The sequence below is a fragment of the Danio rerio genome, chromosome 15 (genome assembly GCF_049306965.1).
Source record: "Danio rerio strain Tuebingen ecotype United States chromosome 15, GRCz12tu, whole genome shotgun sequence".
Classification (NCBI taxonomy): domain Eukaryota; kingdom Metazoa; phylum Chordata; class Actinopteri; order Cypriniformes; family Danionidae; genus Danio; species Danio rerio.
The window spans coordinates 38,558,021-38,579,971 of record NC_133190.1 but is presented as its reverse complement, the minus strand read 5'-3'; the positions used below and the strand labels follow the sequence as shown (position 1 = coordinate 38,579,971).

General features: G+C 35.5%; 1 protein-coding gene and 1 long non-coding RNA gene across 5 annotated transcripts in view; both read left to right on the top strand.

Moving 5' to 3' along the window:
* irs1 (insulin receptor substrate 1) overlaps positions 1–19,490 on the top strand; it is a 41,560-nt gene extending 22,070 nt beyond the window's left edge. Inside the window, exon 2 of the mRNA XM_682610.11 lies at positions 15,112–19,490. Coding sequence (XP_687702.4) covers positions 15,112–15,116 — 5 coding nt within the window. The 3' untranslated portion in view covers positions 15,117–19,490. The remainder of the gene's footprint in view (positions 1–15,111) is intronic.
* Positions 19,491–21,446: 1,956 nt separating this feature from the next.
* Positions 21,447–21,951, top strand: part of LOC141377891 (uncharacterized) — an 88,175-nt gene continuing 87,670 nt past the window's right edge. Inside the window, exon 1 of one of the 4 annotated variants that reach the window (XR_012390998.1) lies at positions 21,447–21,502. This is a non-coding gene — a long non-coding RNA (uncharacterized lncRNA). Of the gene's footprint in view, positions 21,893–21,951 lie in introns of all 4 variants that reach the window. The other 3 variants (XR_012390996.1, XR_012390995.1, XR_012390997.1) reach the window with 3 other exon arrangements.

Genomic DNA, 21,951 nt, shown 5'->3' with positions numbered 1-21,951 from the left:
TATTAATCTCGGGTCGACATCGGAATGAACCGCTAACTTATCCAGCATATGTTTTGCGCAGCGGATGCCCTTTCAGCTGCAACTCATCACTGGGAAACATCCATACACAATCATTCACACACACACTACAGTCAGTTTTAGCATACATAATTCACCTGTACCGCATGTCTTTGAACTTGTGCGACAAACCGGAGCACCCGGAGGAAACCCATGCAAACACGGGGAGAACATGCAAACTCCATACAGAAATGCCAACTGACCCAGCTGAGGCTCGAATCAGCAACCTTCTTGCTGTAAGACGATCGTGCTACCCACTGCGCCATTGCCTCGTCTGCTAAAGCGATGGTAATGGTATTTCACTCAGATGTACAAATTAACCTAACAACTAAATAAATATAATTACTATATTCAACTTTGATGGGCCGGTATAAGGTTCTGACTGTATGATAACCTTGGATAAAATTATCACGGTTTCACCGTATTGTGATTACTGCTCTAAAATATATTCTTTTTAAATGTCTAGGTAAAAAACAAAGTTTTTCCCCCTTTGAAAACAGTGGATTTTATTTTTTGAAAGATTTTAAATATTTTGTAGTTGTAAACATGTCAGGCTTAATAATTGAAATGAATCTGATGAATTCTGCTGTTCAGCATCTTTATTCTATTGGCATCTTTGGAAATCCTTTGTTGTCCTAAAAAATCTTACATATATCTTTGGAGCAGTATTACATTCATTTTTGGCGGTTTCAAAATTTTGACTTTTCCAAATGGCTGTTACTCGAGAATGGTTATCGTCCCATCCCTATATTCAGCTAGTCCTCTTCATATGATGCTCCGAGAAGCAAGCACTAAAGTATTTTCCTTTTTTTGTGGACATGACATCATATCAATACAATGTTTTTTTTAATTTTTTTTTTTATGATTGTTATCTTGACCAGCATGCCCCCCAAAAAAACTTTATATTTCTGTGAAGGTCATAAGTCATATCTTTTAAAAGACGTTGTCAATGTAACAATGTTGAAAGTGTGACCGAACATAGGAGAGCCTTTGTGAGTGGTGTGAAGTGGATCTCAATAAAGCGTCCTCTGATAAGTTCTTTGAAGATCCGCTGTTTCTCACGTCCTGGAGATGTGAGGAGACGACAAACAGCAGCGACACTTTTCACATCGCGTCGGATCAAAAGTGCCCAGTGGCCGACGGCCATCTTGGGCCAAGGGAAAATCTGCTTTGAGTCTCGCAGTTTACAGCTTCTAGGATGAGTGCAGCAGCAAGGGGAGGGGAACCCGAATGTGTGTGAGTGTGTCTCAACTTGCTGAAGTAGGCAAAACATCTGGTGTGTGTGTGGGAGATGGAAGTTTTTCCTTTGCTAAAGGGAATGGTATTTGGCACACGCTGTCTCTTCCACATCACACACACAGAGCTGATACAGCCGCTTTGTTTTTCTCTGGCCCCCAAAACGGGTCGCACCATTGTGTTTGCTTGTCACAAACACCAACATGTAACCCTTGTTCTGTTTCGGGATGTTTTCAACTCTTATTCCCTCATTTTAATGATTTTTTTTTTCCTCCAATAGTCAACCGGCAGCTGAATTCTGCGTTGGTGTGTTAGTTCGATGTGTTTTGTGGAAACCTCTGATGTGGCTGCGTGAAGTTCTTCAATTGTGAGGTAGTCTGGAAGTTCCTAGTCATGGTTTTGTGTAGAGATGTGGGCCGTGACTAATTTTATTAACCTTTAAATGGAGACTTTGTAACCAACCAAGTCTTTAAAAAAAATTAAAAAAATAAAGATCATGATGTCATTGAAGACCAGAGATGTCACTGTTGAAGAGGGAGGGGCTTATTTCTATTACATACACAAATACAGAACTGAAATGTGCACAGATAAATAGTTTAAAATACATTTATTTATTTATACAGGGGGTCCACGAGGTCTTAAAAGTTGATAAATCAATTTAGAGAGATTCAAGGCCCTTAAATGCTATTTCACAAGCTATTTATTGTTATGTCAGTAGGCTAAAGTTTGCCTTAATTTATTCCCTTGAATATTGGGTTGCTATGTAGTTTAGGAAATCCATAAAATCCTGGTCGATTTGACATCACACCTGTTTGTTTAATGTAGTAACCAAGTCAACAACGTTATTCATGCTGATTTATAAGCGCCACCTGCTGGATTAGCATTTTTATTCAGTATATGAACAATGTTTTAGTTTAGGATTAGTTTTTTTTACAATGAGTATTTAGTTAATATACTGCAAGTTAAAATGTCAGTAATGTTACCGGTTGGAACTTTAAGTGGCGACAAGGTCTTGAAGGCTGTTTCTCAATATGCGTTCTTCAGCAATCTTGTGTCCTCTTGTTCTTGTGTAACGTCATCATCAACTGCCAAAGTTCAGTTACAAAACTCAAGACCACAAGAAAGCATGAAAGGTCCGAATGTGTTTGTAAGGTTTTTATGCATTTTATATGTTTTTAAAAGAGGAAAAAAAAAAAAAAAAAAATTCCTGTTAAAAATTCATGACGGTCATGTGACCAATAGGAAGAGCGCATGCATCTCATTTCTCAGAGGAACTTTCTTGCTCTGTTCGCATGGTCTCCCGAGTTCTTTTTTTCTGAGGTAACCTGTCAAGAACGGCCTTCACAAGTCCATTCTCTGCGTTTTTGAACTTGAGAAACAGCCTTAGTTTAGGATTAGTTTCTTACAATGAATATTTATTAAATATACTTCATTTTCAAATGTCGAAAACCTTCAAAGTTCAAATGTTACTTTTGAAACTTTAATTGACGATGAGGTCTTAAAGGCAGTTTCGCAATATGCGTTCCTCAGCATTCTTGTGTTCGCGTGTAACGTCATCATCAACTGCCAAAGTTCAGTTCTGAAACTCAAGAACGCAAGAACAGAGGACATGTGAAGTTCCTGGATGTGTTCTTGATATTGAGGATGCGTGGATGCAGACTTGAGCGTAAAACTTGCTAGAAGTGCAGAATTCTCTATACCTGTTTATTATAAAATTTTGGAGATATAACTTATCTCAGGAGGTTCTCTAATTGAGAGGGTGCAAATAAACATTCCCAAGAAAATCTTTATAGAGGCATAAACAAATTAAGGTTGTTTATTTGCTAAAATCCATTTTTTTGTGTATTGTGCAAATTATATTTGTAAGGATTTTGTGCATTTTATATTTATAATAATAAGTTGAAAGCAATAAACTGTTGTATGTGTTCTCACGGTCTCCTGAGCTCGATCTTTCGGGTTAACCTGGCAAGAGTGCTCTCTACGGGAACGCAGGTTCGTTCTCTGCATTCTTGGAATTGCGAAACAGCCAAACTGTAGGGAAAGAGTCTTAAAAAGGTCTTGAATTTCAATCTCTGATTCCTGTATGTTACAATGTCACCCGTTATAAAATTCTGTTACCTATTAGCGCGTCGTTCCAACACAAATTAAGATATTTTAGTTGTAATCCAGGAGCTCTCTCATCCTCCATAGACCACAATAATACAAAGACGTAGGTAACAAAAACTGTCAAAACCTTTAGAGGTTCAATAGTAATCAAGCACCAAACACGTTTGCACACCACAAAGAAAAAAACAATCAAATCAATGCAGTTTTTGAGTTTGATGATGGTACACACTTTTACTAGTCAATGTAACGTCATATTACCTTTGATAAACGTCTATCTGACCTGACACAGAAGAGCTTTGAAGGGCAATAGATATTTGATTAGATAAATTTTTTATTTTAGTTTTTTATAAATTTGCATGTTAGTTAATTAAAGATGTTGTACAGTAAAAACAAACCCAATAGTCTATTATAAACAACTCGAAAACCAATAAGAAATGTAAAAATATAAAGCAAACAAAAGTGTGCAACAGCTTACATTTCCAATATCCACCTGCAACATCTGTCTCACCTAGTGGACCTATGTAAACTTGTGTGTCTTGTATAAGTGTAAATTTGTCAGTGTGCTGTAATTGTGTTAAGTAAGAGAGCGCCTCACTTCAGAAGTCTGGGATTGAATTCATCAAGAGCTGTGTTTGTGTGTTGGCAATCAATGCTGAATGTTCTCTCTCAGCGAACACGACCTGTGTGCTGACGTCAGTCATGCCAAATCACAGCGCACACGTCTGTAACCAATATCCCTCACAGCGCGTGGATGTGTGTGTGTGTGTGTGGAAGTTTGAGTGGGCTAAAAATGTCCCCACTCTCCCAGGTCCTGGCACAGCATGCCTGTGTGTGTGTATGTGTGAGTTATATGGCTGAATGACGTTAGTTCATTGAGCTGATGGTAGATTGAGCACCACCCCTCACTCGCAACCATATAAGGCTCTCTGCAGAGTAAAGCTCCAAATCCCACCTCTGCAGACGCTGTATGAGTGTGCAGATAACTGTACTGTATGGAGTGTGACGTTACCGTACACCCGTAATGCTGGATAATGTTACGTGTGCTTATTTTAACACACATGTGATGCATGTCATGTGTTTGTGCATGGAGAAGAGTTAAAGAGGCATGTAGGGAAGTCATGCTGTTGGTATTACAATCAGTGTTTATTCGTTTATTTATTTGAGAACTATTTACGTAGTCTGTCATTGAGCCTGTGTATTCCCACAGGTTATATTCCCACAGTCATGAAAAAGCTTGAGTTATAATTAGATGATGAGGGTGAGATGTGTTTTAGTTGGCCAGTTTGGCTGGATGATGTGAGATTTGGTGTAGATTTACCAGTTTATAAACCTTCGCTTAACCCTCGCCATAGTTGACGCTAATGCGCACCTCTGAAAAATTGTGACCACATGTCGTAATGTTGCATTTTGAAAGCTCTGTGATTGGTTGGCTCGGTGGCTGTAACAAGTGTGGGCAGTGCTAAGAGCCATGAGCCAGATGAGTTTACAGGTATTGAGTCCCGTGATGGAGCTATTATACAGTTATTATAATATAACGCATAGCCTCTAAGGACTTCCATACTTTCGGGACTTTCATTGAAATATTTGCACACATCATTTCTGAACCAATCTAAAAGCAGTTTAGGAAATGCGTTTAATGAAACATCTAGCCAGTAAAGGCTGATTTATACTTCTGCATCAAGTGCATATGCTCTGACGCAACCTGCGCATGGTCGCATAGCCTTTGCGGTGGCTGACGCGCACCTCTCAAAAAATTTTACTACATGTCACAACGACGCGTAGAGCAAGCTCTGTGATTGGTCAGCTTGGAAGCGTTGACTAATGTGGGGGCGGAACCGAGACCTGCTATACGAGTGTTTACAAGTGAGGAGTCCCATTAATGTCTAGTTCACACTAGAGGATTTTAAGCCTGATTTGAGCCCGATTTGGAAGTTAACGAGCTCGCCGACAGATCGGGCTGTGATCGGGAAGAAATCTGCGGGTGCTCGGCGCTCGCCACTCTTTATGTGTGAACTACTGAACAATGCATCAACGAGGCTCGCTGACGCATCGCCAACACCTCACAGACGGAAATCCAACATTTAGCATGCTGAATATTCCAGAGCAGTCGGCCGACTCAACCCCACGTGTGGTCAGATGTAGTGACGAGCTGCAGCCAATGAGAGAGCAGATCAGCATGAGCTGAATGCCTGTGTGTTCAGGAGCTCAGCAGAAACATCTGTGATTGGTCAGAATGGGCATCAACGCACTTGCTTCGATCTGTGTTAACACAGACATGAAAGTAGGCTATATTAACAGTGGAACTAGAATTCTGTAACTATTAGAATTACCATACTGCTCATTCTGACCGTTCTCATATAAAACGCCATATTGTCACAACATATTTACATTCAAAGCTATTAGTGAGATATTAAAATTAAGCTTTGAATGTCTGGCATCATATTTAATGACACCATTGCCCTAAAAATATAATCTTTTTTTGGTAATACAGCCTATAAATATGTAGTTAAGATTCTAAAACACTTAAAGGTCTTGGCTTTCATTTTCACTTTCAAACAGGAGCTATTTCGCGGCACAGAATATGCTGTTTTGAAAGATATCTGAAGTAAATTGATGTTTTTGCCATCAGAAAGTTTTGTTTATGTTAGCAGGAAATTTCTAGGCAAGAAAATGCAGACATATTTAAAGTCACAGTGTAAAGTATCAGACATGCATGCAGTCATTTTAACCAATATGGTAATTTAAGGCAGAAATGCTCAGTTCTTTACTGTTTTGTAATAAAAAAATAACAATTTCAGAAAGAAATACACTGATAGTTAGAAAACGGCAGGGTGTTATAAATATGTTAGTTTTATTTCAAAGAGTTATAAAATTACAAAAATTAAAAACTCTCTGTATCTCTATCCACTGGAACCTTGCAGATGAGTGATTAATCCGCTGATAAATCAGCTTATTTGACGATGTTTTTAAATGCTTTCTCCAAAGCTTGAAACGCTGTCAGTGATGTAATCAGCACACAAGCAGCCAATAGTGTTCAGCTTTTTCTGACGACACCTCCCTCAAAATTTCATTAGCTGTGGTTTGGTAGCTTGAATGAGCTGATGGGGAATGAGTTGTTGTCAGATCATGTAGTGTGTGACCCCCCTCTTGTGGATCATTCACAGAGTGTTGCGTAGTGTGAACACCTCAGAGATTAAAAGACACAAAGTCAAGTCATGTGTGAACAGCACAGCGATCTGCTGATGTTTAAAATCCTGTAGTGTGAACTAGGCTTAATGAGCTCCAGGTGGAAACTTTTGTTTTGTCTTTACCTTATGATTAAACGTATTGCACGTCTGATGGTTCCTGCCTCAAAATGAGCAAGTTTGAACCACTTGTACATTAAGTTAGAGTTCAGAAAAAACAAAACACCAGCGAAGAAACTCGAAACAGAGGAACAAATAAACCTCACTGATAGTTAGCGTTTCTAAAGTGTTATTGCTGCGCAACACCTGCACTGTGGGTCACGCCAATCACTCAACGCAGAAGTACAAACCAGGCTTAAGGGATGTCATGCTGTCACATGACTACATTTTGGTTCATTTTAACTGGTTCGGACCTGAGCAATACATTTGGTGTCAATTCAAAACAAAAACCACAGTAAAATGCTATAATGTATCATTTGTTGCTCATATACATGTCAGATTTCAATCAGATATGCAGATGACTTGTGCTGGCAGTCTGAACAAAGCTAAGGATGTGTTTTACTCATTATGTAGGGCTGCACAATAGTCGATCTTTTCCAATGAATCATCTGTTGAACTGCATCTCAATTATCACAACTACTAAAGACCTATTGGAACCCGCACGGACCCAAGATTCTCAGAGAAATCAGTCAAGTTTGGTGAGGAAAAAGTTATGATTTGGGGTTACATTTAGTATGGGGGTGTGCCAGAGATCTGCAGAGTGGATGTCAACATCAACAGCCTGAGGCATCAAGACATTTGTGCTGCCCATTACTTTACAAACCACAGGAGAGGGCAAATTCTTCAGCAGGATAGCGCTCTTTCTCATACTTCAGCCTCCACATCAAAGTTCCTGCAAGCAAAGTAGGTCAAGCTGCTCCAAGATTGACCAGCCCAGTCATCAGACATGAATGAACATTATTGAGCATGTCTGGGGTAAGATGAAGGAAGAGACTTTGAAGATGAATCCAAAGAATCTTGATGAACCCTGGGAGTCCTGCAAGAACTTAATATTAATTCTTTTTCCACTGCACAATGACTCTATATTCTATACTGTACATTATTTCTGTTAAGTGACAAGACTTTTGTCTAAGCAAAGTCACCTTACTCTATTAATTAATAACTCTAATTTTTAAATCAATAAAAATCAAGGCATGATCATTTTATTTTAACCAAATAAGTGTAATCTAGAAGACTTTGCCTTTCAAATAAGCCACTTTTGATATCAAAGGATCAACCAAAAGTCAAGTTATTACTTGTTGTTTCTAAAACGTGGATAGACGACAAGGTTTTTGTCAGGTAGTGTATTCATTCTATAAATTATTAAAACATAAAACAATCTTTAAGTCGCAAACTTTTCTTGTGAACAAATGGTCTAAATTAGCTAAAAAAATCTTTAATAGGCCTTTAAAAAACATTCAAATAAACGTCTTTCAAACTATTGTATTAGAGTTAGAGACTGTTCAATGACTCAACAAATAATGTGTTCGGAATTGTGGTTTCAGGTTAGTTAAAATCCCAATTTGACATGGCTGAGGCTACGGCGCAACTATTGCAGACTCAAACACTGCCGTTTCAATGCTGAAACGATATATTGTGCTGCTTTCATAAATCCTCAAACAGCTGAATTCAGGGATTGCAGAATGCCACCAGCAGCTCCTCCCCCTCATTCCGGGATGCAGTGACTTCCGGGAGTGGCATTTTTTTTTTTTTAAGTGGCACTCCCTCTACTTTTTTTTTTTTTTCCCACGGTACGCGTTTGCACAGTCCGGCAGCTTATAATTTCAACCTCTGCAATTTTCTCCATCTCTCTGGTTTTCTAAGTAAAGAGGAAAGAGGCCCTAAAAATGGCCGCACTATAAAAGCGCTTGACGTCGGGGTTGCTGGTGAGATGTGAGGGGGCTTTCATGTTCTCAGCGCTGCGCTATTAGACCCGCGGCTCTCTGCTCCACTGCTGCACAGCGCTGTATTTATAGCTGAGGTTTGTCTCAGCCGCTGCCTCTTCAGCTCTGAACCCAGGCCTGCTCCTTCCCGTAGAATTCATCTGGGGCCCTGATCTTAACCATGAGCTCCATACTCAACTGAGGCCTACTTCTCCTCAACTCATGTGTCATCTATACGGTTGAGGAGACACAGCTGCCAATTTTTGAGGTTTTGGGCTTTTTTTGTTTTTTTAAACAGATTTCTTTTCCAAATTGAATGCAAAGGAAGCATTCAAAATACAGTTTCTTGTGGCACTTTTAAAATTTGGGTCTGTATGTTTTGAATTAGGGCTGCACAATATGTCATTTCAGCATCGATATTGCAATATGATCATTCATTTGCAATAGTCATATCGCTAGTATATGCAATGTTAAGTCTGAAATACAATTGATTGATTGAAGTGTTTTTTGAGGCCTGTGAATGTGTGCGGGTTGTACCAATGTACCAATTGTAACTTTAATTCATTATGTAAATTAATTTAATTACGAATAATTTTATGCAATTGTTTATAAAACAAAGACTATGCAGTATTATTTTACATTCGATTATTCAATTACTGTATGCCCGAATACATTTTGACTGTTTATTTAATTAGCATTATTTTCTTTATTGAATATATCTATGCTTGTAGATTGTTTAGTATAGGTAAGGCAAGCTTGTAAGATACTAAAGAGCATTTGATTGGTTATGCTGTGATAAGAAACTGGTATGGGTTGATGTGAATAAAGCGTTAATCAATTTAGGCGGAAGTGACAAACTACAAGCTTTACATGTTTATATCAGTTTTACATCTTAAAAACAGGAGATTTGTCACTGTTTTGGGGCACACTAGCTTTTAGATATCTTAAAAATCAACAATAGTAATGCTAACATGTCAAAAACTTTATTTTAATTTCATGGGACCTTTTAGCAAAGCCTTTTACAAAGGTTTTCAAACAAAGAATGTTTTCACCAAGAAACAAAAAATCACCTGCAGTGTTTTGCCTTTCTAAGTGAACACTAAGCACTTTATAAGTAATGGAAAAAACATTGCAGGATTGATTTTAGAGCTCGAGTGATGAATTGAATCCGTGTTTATTTCGGTGTAAACAGCGAATCAGTTGTTTCATGTTCTAATGGCCAGTGCCCTTTCATGAATGACATCAAGACTGCTACGACAGCTTCAGGTAAAAGGTCTGGGAACAAAATCAGACCAGTCTAAATAAACAAATAAGCTCACTCTGATCAAGGCGAGGTTTTGTATTCCAGGGCAGAGCTGTACTACAATAATGTCAGGGGTGATGGAAAGAGGGCAGTGGTTATGTACATGAACATGCACAAGCGTCAGAATTGACCTTATTTACTTTGTGGAAAGATGAGAAAATTCTGTCATCATGTAGTCAAGCCTTCATGTTGTTGTTAGCGCGTGTGTGTGTGTGTTGTCACAATTTTCTCATGATCTCGACAAATCAAAAGTAGTTCTTGTTGTCACAACTTAATTTTCTTGTGATCTTAACATAGCAAAAGTATTTTTTTCGTTCTCACGACTTAATGTTCTCATGATCTAGACATAGCAAAAGTAGTTTTCCTGTTATCACAACTTAATTTTCTCGATCTCAACATAACAAAGGTTTTTTGTTATAACGACTTAATTTTCCTGTTATTTCAACATATGAAAAGTTTTCTTGTCATCACAACTTAATTTTTTCGTAATCTCAAAATAAGTTTTCTGGTTATTAGAACTTAATTTTCTTGATCTTGACATATCAAAAGTTGTTTTCTCATTATCAAAATTTTTATTTCTTGTAATCTTGACAAATCAAAAGTTCTTTTCTCGTTATTACAATTAAATTTTCTTGTGATCTCAACAAAAGTTTACTCATTATCACAACTTAATTTTCTCGATCTCGAAATATCACAAGTTGTTTTCTTGTTATCACAACTTAATTTTCTCGATCATAACATATCAAAAAATTTCTTGTTATAACAACTTAATTTTCCTATAATTTTAACATGTCAATAGTTGTTTTCTGGTTATCACAATTTTCTCATGATTTCGACATGTCAAAAGTAGTTCTTGTTATCACAACTTAATTTTCTTGATCTCGACATATCAAAAGTTGTTCTCGTTATCTCAATAAAATTTTCTTGTGATCTCAACAAAAGTTTTCTCTTTATCAGACCTTAATTTTTTCATGATCTCAACAAAAGTTTACTTGTTATCAGAACTTAATTTTCTCGTGATCTCAACAAAAGTTTTCTTGTTATCGCAACTTAATTTTCTCATTCTCGAAATATCAAAAGTTGTTTTCTTGTAATCACAACCTAATTTTCTGGATCATAACATATCAAAAGTTTTTTTTTATTACAACAACTTAATTTTCCTGTAATTTCAACATATTTCAATATTTCAAACACAAAGTTGTTTTCTTGTTATCACAACTTAGTTTTTTTCGTAATCTTTCTCGTTATAACGACCTTATTTTCTAAATCTCAACAGAATATTTTTCTCGTTATCAACTTAATTTTCTTATAAAAAGTAGTTTTCTTGTCATTTGTCGTCACAATTTGATTTTCCCGTAATCTCGACACATCAAAAGTAGTTTTCTCTTTATCTTGACTTAATTTTCTCGTTATCTCAACATATCAAAAGTTGTTTTTTCATTTTAACAACTTAATTTTCTTGTGATCTCGAAAAATCTAAAGTAGTTTTCTCATTATCTGTAAGTAATTATAAAGTTATGTTGCATATTCTTTCAATGACAAAGCAAACAACAAAACTCGCCATCTGATCCTAGTTAAGAAAGTTTTTTATTCTTTATTTATTTAGAACATTAGTACAGCATTAGTGATGTAAAAGCTTGCAGATTTACTGTATTAAACATGAAAAATACCTCAGTATCTCCCAAAACACACTTTGTTTTCATCAGATTTTGCTCGAAATGACTTCACTGCAATTCGTTTGAGCTTTATTAAATAAATGACATCTTAATGCGTCTTCAATTTTTTCAGAAGTGCTGGTAAACACAGGTGTGCGCTCTAATGCTGTCTGCCTGCCTTCTGATCTTTTAATCACAGCCAGTGAGAGTGTTATATAATAGAAACAGCTTGTAGTTGTTTGTGTGCGTCTGAGTGGATTAGGTGTGTGATTGAGCAGGGCAGGAGTCAGGAACACCACTTTCGGATGAGGCTCACATACGCTTGTGGATAAACGGATAAAAGAGAGAACAAGAAAAAGAACGAACTGTGTGTGTACCACCTTTCGAGCTTTCTAATTCAAATGAGCTTTATTGGCATGACTTGTCAAGTACTGCCGTAGCATTGCAGTTTATGTAAACCAATGAATGAAATAGAATAGTGCTTAAATAGTGCATATGTAAACCACCAACAATCATGAATCCATGATTATGTCCTGTCAAGAAATATCATTATAATGAAAGTCAAAGGGGCAAAACAGCCTCCAACACAACGAAAGGGTAGTAAAGTTGCCCGGAGTGTATTGTTGAATATATTCAATGCATTTATGGAAGGGAAACATCTTGCAATTTGTACTTTCGATCATCACTTGCAGTGCAAAAAAAAGCTTCTGGCTTAAAATTATAAGATCATATGGAGTGTGTGTGTGTGTGTAGACACCATAAATGAGTGTGTGAGAGAGACCTGTGCACACTTAAATTGTTGTTTCACAAAATAAAGAATAAAGAGCTCAATTCTCAGATCATAGTCAGCATAGTAAGGATATTTGTGCACACACTACAATTTGTTGTTTTACTCCAAAGAACTCCATATAAAAGTCGGAAAGTTGTACCTCTTTCCAACAGGGAAAACCACCAATAATTAAGAATGGATGATTATATGGTGTCATGTCTTTGCAATTAAAAAAATGTCATTTATAATGGAAGTCAATGGGGCAAAAACAGCCAACAACATAACAAACGGGTAGTACATTTGAACGGTACACAAGGCTTAAATTTATTAGACTATTAGGATTATTAAAAAGATCAAGAAAAAAAAAAAAAACAATATATTAACCATACAAAAAAATGGATGTGGCTCACATATGGTTGTAAAAGGAGAGAAACGGATAGAGAATAGATTGTGTGCACCACGTCTCTCCCTCTCTCTCTCTCTGCCGAGCGATGATGTCATAAAGCTTTTGGCTCCTCTCTGGCTGTTCAAATCTGTGTTGAGCATTTCCAGGGAAACGGTGATGCTTGTTTATCAACCGTTGGCAAGGTCAGTTACTCCTCAGGCCGAAGGAATGATGCAAGAAAGAGTGGTGTTTTCAAATCAAGGAAGAAAGGGGAGGATTTGTTTGTTTTCGTGTACAAGGCAGCGAATGTGTTCCTAAAAAAAAAAAAAAAAAAAAAAAAAAAGCAGATTAACAACGTGTTTCTACTCCAAATAGTGCTTTAGGTTTTGTCTTGTCTGTGGCTGGTAAATTCCTCCTTCAGAGTTCAGTCCTTTACATTGTATTACATATTAAATAATTGGTGAGATCAGTGGAATATATGAACGTATTATAAATTATATAAAATACACCCTGAAACTTCAAATTATTTTTTAAATAAATTAACGCAAAAATTTGACCTTTTCCCCCCCTTTTTTCCCCATTCATTTACTGTAAAACAGATTTTATTGGACTGTCTTACTTTTAATGACTACATTTTTTTTAAACAAATCTTAAAGAGATATTCAGAAACTTTTTTTTTTCATGTTTGTATCATGTGTGAATGGTAAAAATGTTGCCTAATTTAGCTTGTGTTTGTTTCTGGTTTTTATTGTGTTTATTTGTAACATTGTTTTTGGCATAATAAATGTCTGTTCCTGACATATTGGACATTTAAGACTGACTCATGATTTTTGCTTAAAGGTGAAGACTCTATTTAGTGTTTGTACAGCAGTTTTCCTCTTACTGTAAAACAGATTTTATTAGACTGTCCTGCTTTTAATGACTGCAGTTTTTTTTTTATGAACTAAACTCTTGTAAAGAGATGTTGAGCTAAGGTTTTTTACATTTCATATCATATATTAATGGTAAAAAGCGTCTAATTTAGCTTGTTTATTTGTTTGTGGTTTTTATTGTATTTTTTTGTTCTGAATTCATGAAAATAACCCTTGTTGCTGACATTGCATTAAATAAAAATGTTCCAATATGATACAATGCAATACAATATGCTACAGTCTGATAAATGAAATGGTATATGATTTGATTTATGATAGGATATAATATATGATATGATACGATGTATATTATACGATACAATATAATACAATACATATGATGTATGATATGATACGATATATCATGATATAATACTATATGATTTGATATTTGATACAATATAATATAAGATGCATATGATAAGATACATATGATATGTTTTGATACGATACAATGAGATATGATACAATATGATTCAATACATATAATGTATGATACGAAATATAAGTTGATATATGATACAATACGATATGAGATATGATATATGATAAGATTTGGTGTATATGATATGATACAATACATATGATGTATGATAAGATTCATCAGGGATCACCAATCTCGGTCCTGGAGGGCCGGGTGTCCCTGCAGGGTTTAGCTTCATCTTTCCTCAGCACACCTGCCTGATTGTTTCAAGTATACCTAGAAAGACCTTGATTAGCTTGTTCAGGTGTGTTTGATTAGGGTTAGAGCCAGTATCTGCAGGACTCCAGAAACGAGTTTGGTGATCCCTGAGATACATGATATGTTATGATTTATGATTTGAAATATATGATACGATATGAGATATGATATATTATATGATATGAGACTATACATGATATGATTTGATATATGATACGATATGATACTATACGATACGGTATGTCTCCACTGGCTTGCTTGGTTTGGGACATGTGGAGCTGTGCATTGATGAATTTGCTCTGCAGTGTTTAGACTTTCAGCTGTGAAATTTAAACCACACTTAACCAAACTGAACTTCAACTCTGAAGACTGGACTAACAGAGTTTCAATTTAATTTAATTTATCACAATTTGTGATACAATACATAATACGATACTATATCGTATTTGATATATGATGTGATACGATGATACATATGATATAAAGTACTATACATGATATGATATGATACAATACATGCTATATGATATTATACAATACGTGATATGATATACTATTTGATACCTTATAATACAAGTATCAGAAAGAGCTTTAACAGGCATGTTTACAAATATGGCAAAATTGTTTTCGCAACAGAATTTCCCACAGTGCAACAGAATGACAGTGGCAGGACAAAAAAAAGAAAATTGAGAATAAAAATATACAAATTGACAAAATGTATGTACATGTATATACATGTAGTATTGTATGTACAGATATATTATGTGCCAATTAAAATGTTAACGAAGAATGTTAAGTAATTAAGTGTATGTTTGTGTGTAAACTGTGCAAATTTTAAATCGTTTGATTTGACATGACCATGACTCAACTAACCCAACTTTCTCCTTTATTTTCCACCAGAATGAAGAGTAAAAATCCGCCGCTGCTTCAAGAATCAACGCTCAAAATCTCCTCCCCAATTCACTGCAAGCCGGACCTCAGAAAACTGGACCTCGATAAACTCACTAACCTCATTTTTGCAGGACGCTACCAAAACCATATGGACAAAACAGACCTCAAAACATCACATATCCGGACCTCACAAAATGCTGGATTTCACCAACCATAAATCTCCCTCAGCTGGACTTTCACTGTGTTCTTCACCTACTCAGATATTACTGTTACAGACTCGGTACAAATCCATTTCTACTATGGTAAAATGCACAGGTACAGGGCAGTATGATGGCAATAGTCTTTCAAACAATGGTGCATTAATATTTATGTATATGATGGTACTTTTTTTTTCCTTTAAGTACCCAACGTACGACAGATGTTTTTGGTACAGGGATGCTCAATGAAGCAGCCATATTGTGTCGGGTTTTTGTCGATTGTAACGGTTTTTTTCAGTACTGCCAGATTACACTTACAACTCAGTTTCTGCACCCAGTACGAATGACCTCAAACACCTAGACTTGACCTCAGGACTTTATGAAAGAGTTTACACACATATACACACACGCACACACACACACACACACACACACACACACACATACATACATACATACATACATACAAACATACACACTGTGTTTCAGCACTGTGAGCCGTTACTGACCTCATGCTGCCAAACACACACTGTGATGTCTGTCAAACTATTATTTTTTTTTATGCTTGGTCATGTTACATCCCGCTAAATTGTAATAATAAGCAGGAGTGGAGTTTATACGGACTCTCAGAGGGCCTCAGACCATTTTTATTTTTTTTTTAGCTAATATTATTGTTTTATTTAAATGTTTTTATTTAAGTATCAGTTCATGAACACAACATTTTGGTACTATTACATTTTTATTTTTTTTATTTTTAACTTTCGCTTTTTAATTTTCTAATTTTATTTTAATTATGTTTTTCATAATTAGAGATCCACATTTTGGTACTACACATTTAAATTGACTTTTAATAATTAATTTAATCATTTGTAAAGAATTTTCTTTATTCTATTATTAAACGTTTATATTTTAATGCAAAATCTGCCATATAATTGTAATAGATCTCTAAAAGAGTGTATACTGACTTCCAAACCAAACATTTCCACTTTTTTTCCCCCTGAAATTTTCATTTAAGCTTACTAAATTACAAGAATTAGTATATATGTATTAGGCGTGGGGTAGGGCTGTGTGATTTAATCGAATTCGAATCACCATCGCAGTATGAAACATTGCGATTAGCTAATCGGCATTAATAGACAAATTCATATCAAAAGAAAAACAACATGCCGATAATAATATGGGCATATTTTGGTTTCAAAGTCACAGACACCGAACAAAAACAGGTCATTTGTAAGAGCTGTCATAGAATGGTTGCTACAGCATGAGGAAGTACAACAACCAACACTGGAAAAAAAAAAAAAACACCACGGGCGGCTATATGAGCGTCCTGCTAAAATGTCAACTAAAAGTATTGCTAATGACAGTCAAGCTAGTAGCTATCAACAGCAAAGTACAATTTTAGAGTTGTTTGCAGCTGTTATACCATGTGAAAAAACATCACAAAGGAGATAACTAACGCCAAAACTCAACTGTTAGCTCTAGAGAAAACTGAGTGTTTAATTTCTCAATATTTATAAACAAATTTGAATAAAAGTTGGAGTAGGTTAATATATTTCCAGTTCCTTTTTTAACTAACACCCACTGCAGTTTAGCAGTAAGAAGCTACGATATAAAATATTGAGCTGAAGCTTAACTACAAAATTAAATCGCAATATCTTTTAAGAAAACCGCAATTAGATATTTTCCATAAATCTCTAATTGATTTGAATTTCCATAAAAACCTAGGGATGGGCCTGTATAAGTTTCTGACAGTATAATCACCTTGGATAAAAGTGTCATGGTTTCACAGTATTGTGATTACTGCTTTAAAATATGGTCTTTTTAAATGTCTGGGTATAAACAACCATGTTTTCTCCCATTAAACATGTTGTATTTTTATTTTAGGAAATCTTTATAATATTTTGGAAGAGTTAACATGTCAGGCCAAATAGTTTAAATAAATCATAGACTTCTGCTGTCTTAATTAGATTCAATAACACAGATTTCTCTACAACACAAATAAAAAAAAAACCCTTACATTTATCTTAAAAATGGTATAACAAAATTTTAGTGATTTTAAAACCTTGACTTGACCTTGAAACCGGTTATCGTCCCATGCCTAACATGTATATTAAGTGTTAAAATAAAAAAATATATTAAAATTAACTCAAACTATTTAAGTTCAAAAACTTAATTTTTTGCAATTTGAGCACAGTAAAACCCAATAAATGAAGAGAACTTAAACCAAATGAGTACTGTAATACCCAGTAAGTTAAGGCAACTCAAACCGTTTGAGGATTTTGAGTTTGAGGATTGCTACAAACCATTTGAGTTGAAAAACTAATCTATATGAGTTCTGTCAACTTACTCCATTGAAGCTGAAGTAATGAGGTATTTAATTACTAAATTTAAATAGATCATAGACTTCTGCTGTCTTCATTAGTTTCATCAACACAGAATTCTTTACAACACAAATAAAAAACCCTTACATCACCTTAGGAACGGTATAAAAATTTTTTAGTGATTTTAAAACCTTGACTTGATCTTGAAACCGGTTATCGTCCCATGCCTAATATGTAGATTAAGTGTATACATATAATATATATGTCGGCTTCATCATTGAACTCCATCTAAAATTAACACAACCATTTCTCACAGTCGTGCTTACAACAGATTGAATTGTTCATCATAATCCAACTTGGCAACTATCAACAGAGTTGAGATTTTGTGGATGAGAGGAGGACTATTTTTTTTGAACGATTATTATTATTGTGCTAACTTTTCAAGCGCATAAGAGGCCTTATAGCTCTGGTTGGGCTAAAAATAAAGCTCAAGCAACTACAATTATTGATGTGTAATTCCAACCTGATCTCACGAGGAAATGTAATTATTTTACATTTTGTCAGTTTAATGGCTAATTCGTACGAGTTGAGATGTACGAAAATGTACGATTTAAAAAAAAAGGCGTGGCGCCCAACCCTGCCCCTAAACCCAGCTGTCACTGGGTGATGAGCAAATCATACTAAGTTGTACGAATTAGATCATATGAATTCATACGAATTAGCCACTAAATCAAAAAGTTACAAATTGCCTTGAGATTGCGTTAGGAATTCCCATAACTGAACTACTTTTTTTGATCACAGTGTATCACCAATAGTTGGTCAAACCGAACAAAAGCTTGCATAGTTACATATGATAAAAGAACATCTGAAAGCAAGCGGATTTTCGCAGGCAGCAGTTCGTTTTTTTCTGCTGTTAAGCCTTGGAAGCCAGTCAAAGGTGTTCTCAACCTTTATTTAGGCTGTTTAATTTCCTCACGGATGTTACTTTGATTTCATACGGTTTATTTTTTGCTTAAAAGAACTCTTGCTGTGGCGATGATGGTACGGTCCCAGCAACAGGTGTACAATGTCTGTCATGTTTGCTGCTGAAATGAAACAAACAATGAACAATCTGTAAATTATTGAATATATAGAAATGTTGTTCTTGGTTCTCTTTTAAGAGTATTTAACATTTCACGGTTGGTGTTTCATTATCCTTTTTGTTTTGCCTTTAGATTATCGACACGTATTTTTGAAATGTGTCAACTCTTTTTAAAGTTTTTGTGGGGAGTATTTTCCTTTATAGCAGAAAATCGATGTATAATCCAATATTTCGGAGAGAATGGTACGTTTCCTTAATTATTTTTAGATACAAAAATGCTTATTAATGAAAACCTGCACATCAGGGACGTCCCCTCTCAAATGGAATCGCTTTTGGGAAGCTGTTACAGTTTCTCCGAGCTCTGATTGGCTGACACAGCGGTGCTCCAGTAACCTGATAGGCTGCTCTGTCATATGATAGGTCGCAGTTGTGGATTTAGCACCCTGCAGTGATACAGGGTGTGGGGCATCACTCCTGCAACACCTCATTTGTAAATAATGTATTGTACAAAAGAAAACCCGTGATTGGTGGATATTGGACTGCGTGGTGCTCAATGCAAGCAGACTGACTGGTTGTCTCGAACGAATGAATGAATGGAAACGTGTAAACAATATGAGTGTATGTACAGATGAGTGGATGTATGCACATGTAAACAAATATGTCTGTTTTAATGAATGAATGAAATGAGCAGCAGTAAGGAGAGGGCTTCCTCGCCACCCCTATTTTAGAAGAATGGTGTCTTCTGGATCCTTGACGTGTAATAAAGTAGAAGCGCTTATCTTTTCTGAACTTCTCGTTTCCTGTGTTCTTTTATTAGCTTTGTTTAACGCTCACAACAACACAAGAGACTAGACTTAGCTGAATGTCACATGAACAGACAAGAGAAAGTGGTAGAAAAGTATGTAGAATTAGAATTAGGGGTCCTAATTGGCATATCCCTTATGCAACTACAGTTCTACTAGAAATGCCATGGTTAATATGTGGTTCCCTTGCCACTGGTAACCACAAATGAACTATGGTTTTGCAAATCTAACCACACACTGTAAAACCCAATAGTTAAGGTAACTCAAATAGTTTGTTGAAATCGGTTTCCTCAAATGGTTTAAGTTCAAAAACTAATGAGTACTGTGAACTTAATCCATTTGAGTAAACAAAGCATTTTGAGCACTTTAAAACCCAAAAAATGAAGAGAACTCAAAATAACTGAGTACTGTAAAAGCCAATAAGTTAAGGCAACTCAAACTGTTTGAGGAAACCGATTGCTACAAACCCTGTGAGTTAAAAAAATAATCTATATAAGTACTGTCAACTTGCCCCGTTCAAGTAATGAGGTATTTAATTAACTCATTACCTTCAACACTGAGTTCAAAACTCTTTTCAAATGAGTAGAATTAGCTTTCAGTAGATTTTGAGTTGACTACACTCATTTCATTTGATAAAGTTGACTGTTGAGCTTTACAGTGCAGTTTAAACATGGTATTTGTAATAAAACTGTTGAGTATTACAGTAATGATATTACTGGTGATCGGTGTTGGGGGTAATACATTACAAGTAATGCGAGTTAAGTAATGACATTACTTTTCTAAGTAACGAGTAAAGTAACATCACCATAAAAAATAAGTAATATTAGACTTTTTTTTTTAAATAATTAATTAGCTTTAGAAAAATAAATTGCTGAATTAAAATTAAAGTAGTCACAATGAATCATGCAGTCAATGAGAGAATGTGCTAGTTATTTTGAACACATTGAAGAAGAGAAAAAGGGGATTGTCTCAACAAACAGGGGTTTTACTCAAGACAATTTTACGGTCTATGCTCAAGACAAATAGTACAAATCTAGCAAACACATTGCTTTAAACTTAAATAATTTGTATATACGGCATGTATAGTTCTGGGGTCAGGAAGTTCTTAGATAATTCATTCATTTTATTTTTGGCTTATTAGTCTCTTCATTAATCAGCGGTCGCCACAGAAGAATGAACCACCAACTTCCAGCATATGTTTTAAGCATTGGATGCTTTTCCAGCTGCAACCCATCACTGGTAAACATCCATACACACACATTTACACATATGCACTACAGACAATTTAGCTAATCCAATTCACCTATAGCGCATGTCTTCGGACTGTGGGGGAAACCGGAGGACCTGGCGGAAACCCAGGGAGAACATGCAATCTCCACACTGAAATGCCAACTGAGTCAGCCGAGCCTCGAACTAGCAACCTTGCTGCGAGGCGGTTGCTTCCCAGATATTATCCTAAAATATTATTTTTTATGTGTTTTTTTAAATACAGTATTAATTGGGGGTGGGGGACTCAATATTGTAATGCACTACTTCAAAAGTAACGAATATATATATATTCCATATATATATATATATATATATATATATATATATATATATATATATATATATATATATATATATATATATATATATATATATATATGTAATATTTTCCTAGAGAAATGCTATTTTATGGTCATATCAAATTAATTGATACTATTGACCTTCAATGCGGAAGTCGCTCGTTTTTGTGGTTGTTTTAGAACTTCCGATTCAGTTGCTTATGCTTATGAGAGAAATGAAACTGCAGAAAACGGTCAAACTACTTGCTCTACAAACAAGTGATTGCATGACAAACAAGAAAAAAATAATATAATAATAAAATATCAGTTTGCAACAACAAGCAGCAAAACGAGCTGTTTCACCGTGTAAAAAATGAATGGAAGTGAATGAGACCGGAAGTCTCGAGCCAAAAAGATTGAAATGGCTGCGGCCGCTCATACGCGAAGTAAGGTGAATAGATCTCACAAATGCAAACATTTTGATTTTAAAACCATTTGAATGACTGAACACCTCATCAGACATTTTCTAATATCCAGCATTGGTATTTATGGTTTAGCTTTAGGTAGGTACACTTTTAGCCAGGGCTGCTTTAGCCAGTAGCAGAAGAGCACCTACTTGGGAGGCGGGTATAAAGATAGTAAGGCCACATTTGATTGAGCAATTTTGGGTAACCAATCGAGTAAGGTGAATGTTAAACCAATCTAACGTATGCACAACTTGGAGAATACTTGGCACATTATTTATGTATAACATTTTATTTATCGCGCCTCCCTGCGATTCAGATATGCATATTTTATCACGATAAGGGTCATTTTCGATGAATATTCAGGTATGATTCAGGTATGTTACATAATTGTTTTATAATACTTCGAGATTAAGATGTAAAAGTTTGTGGAGAT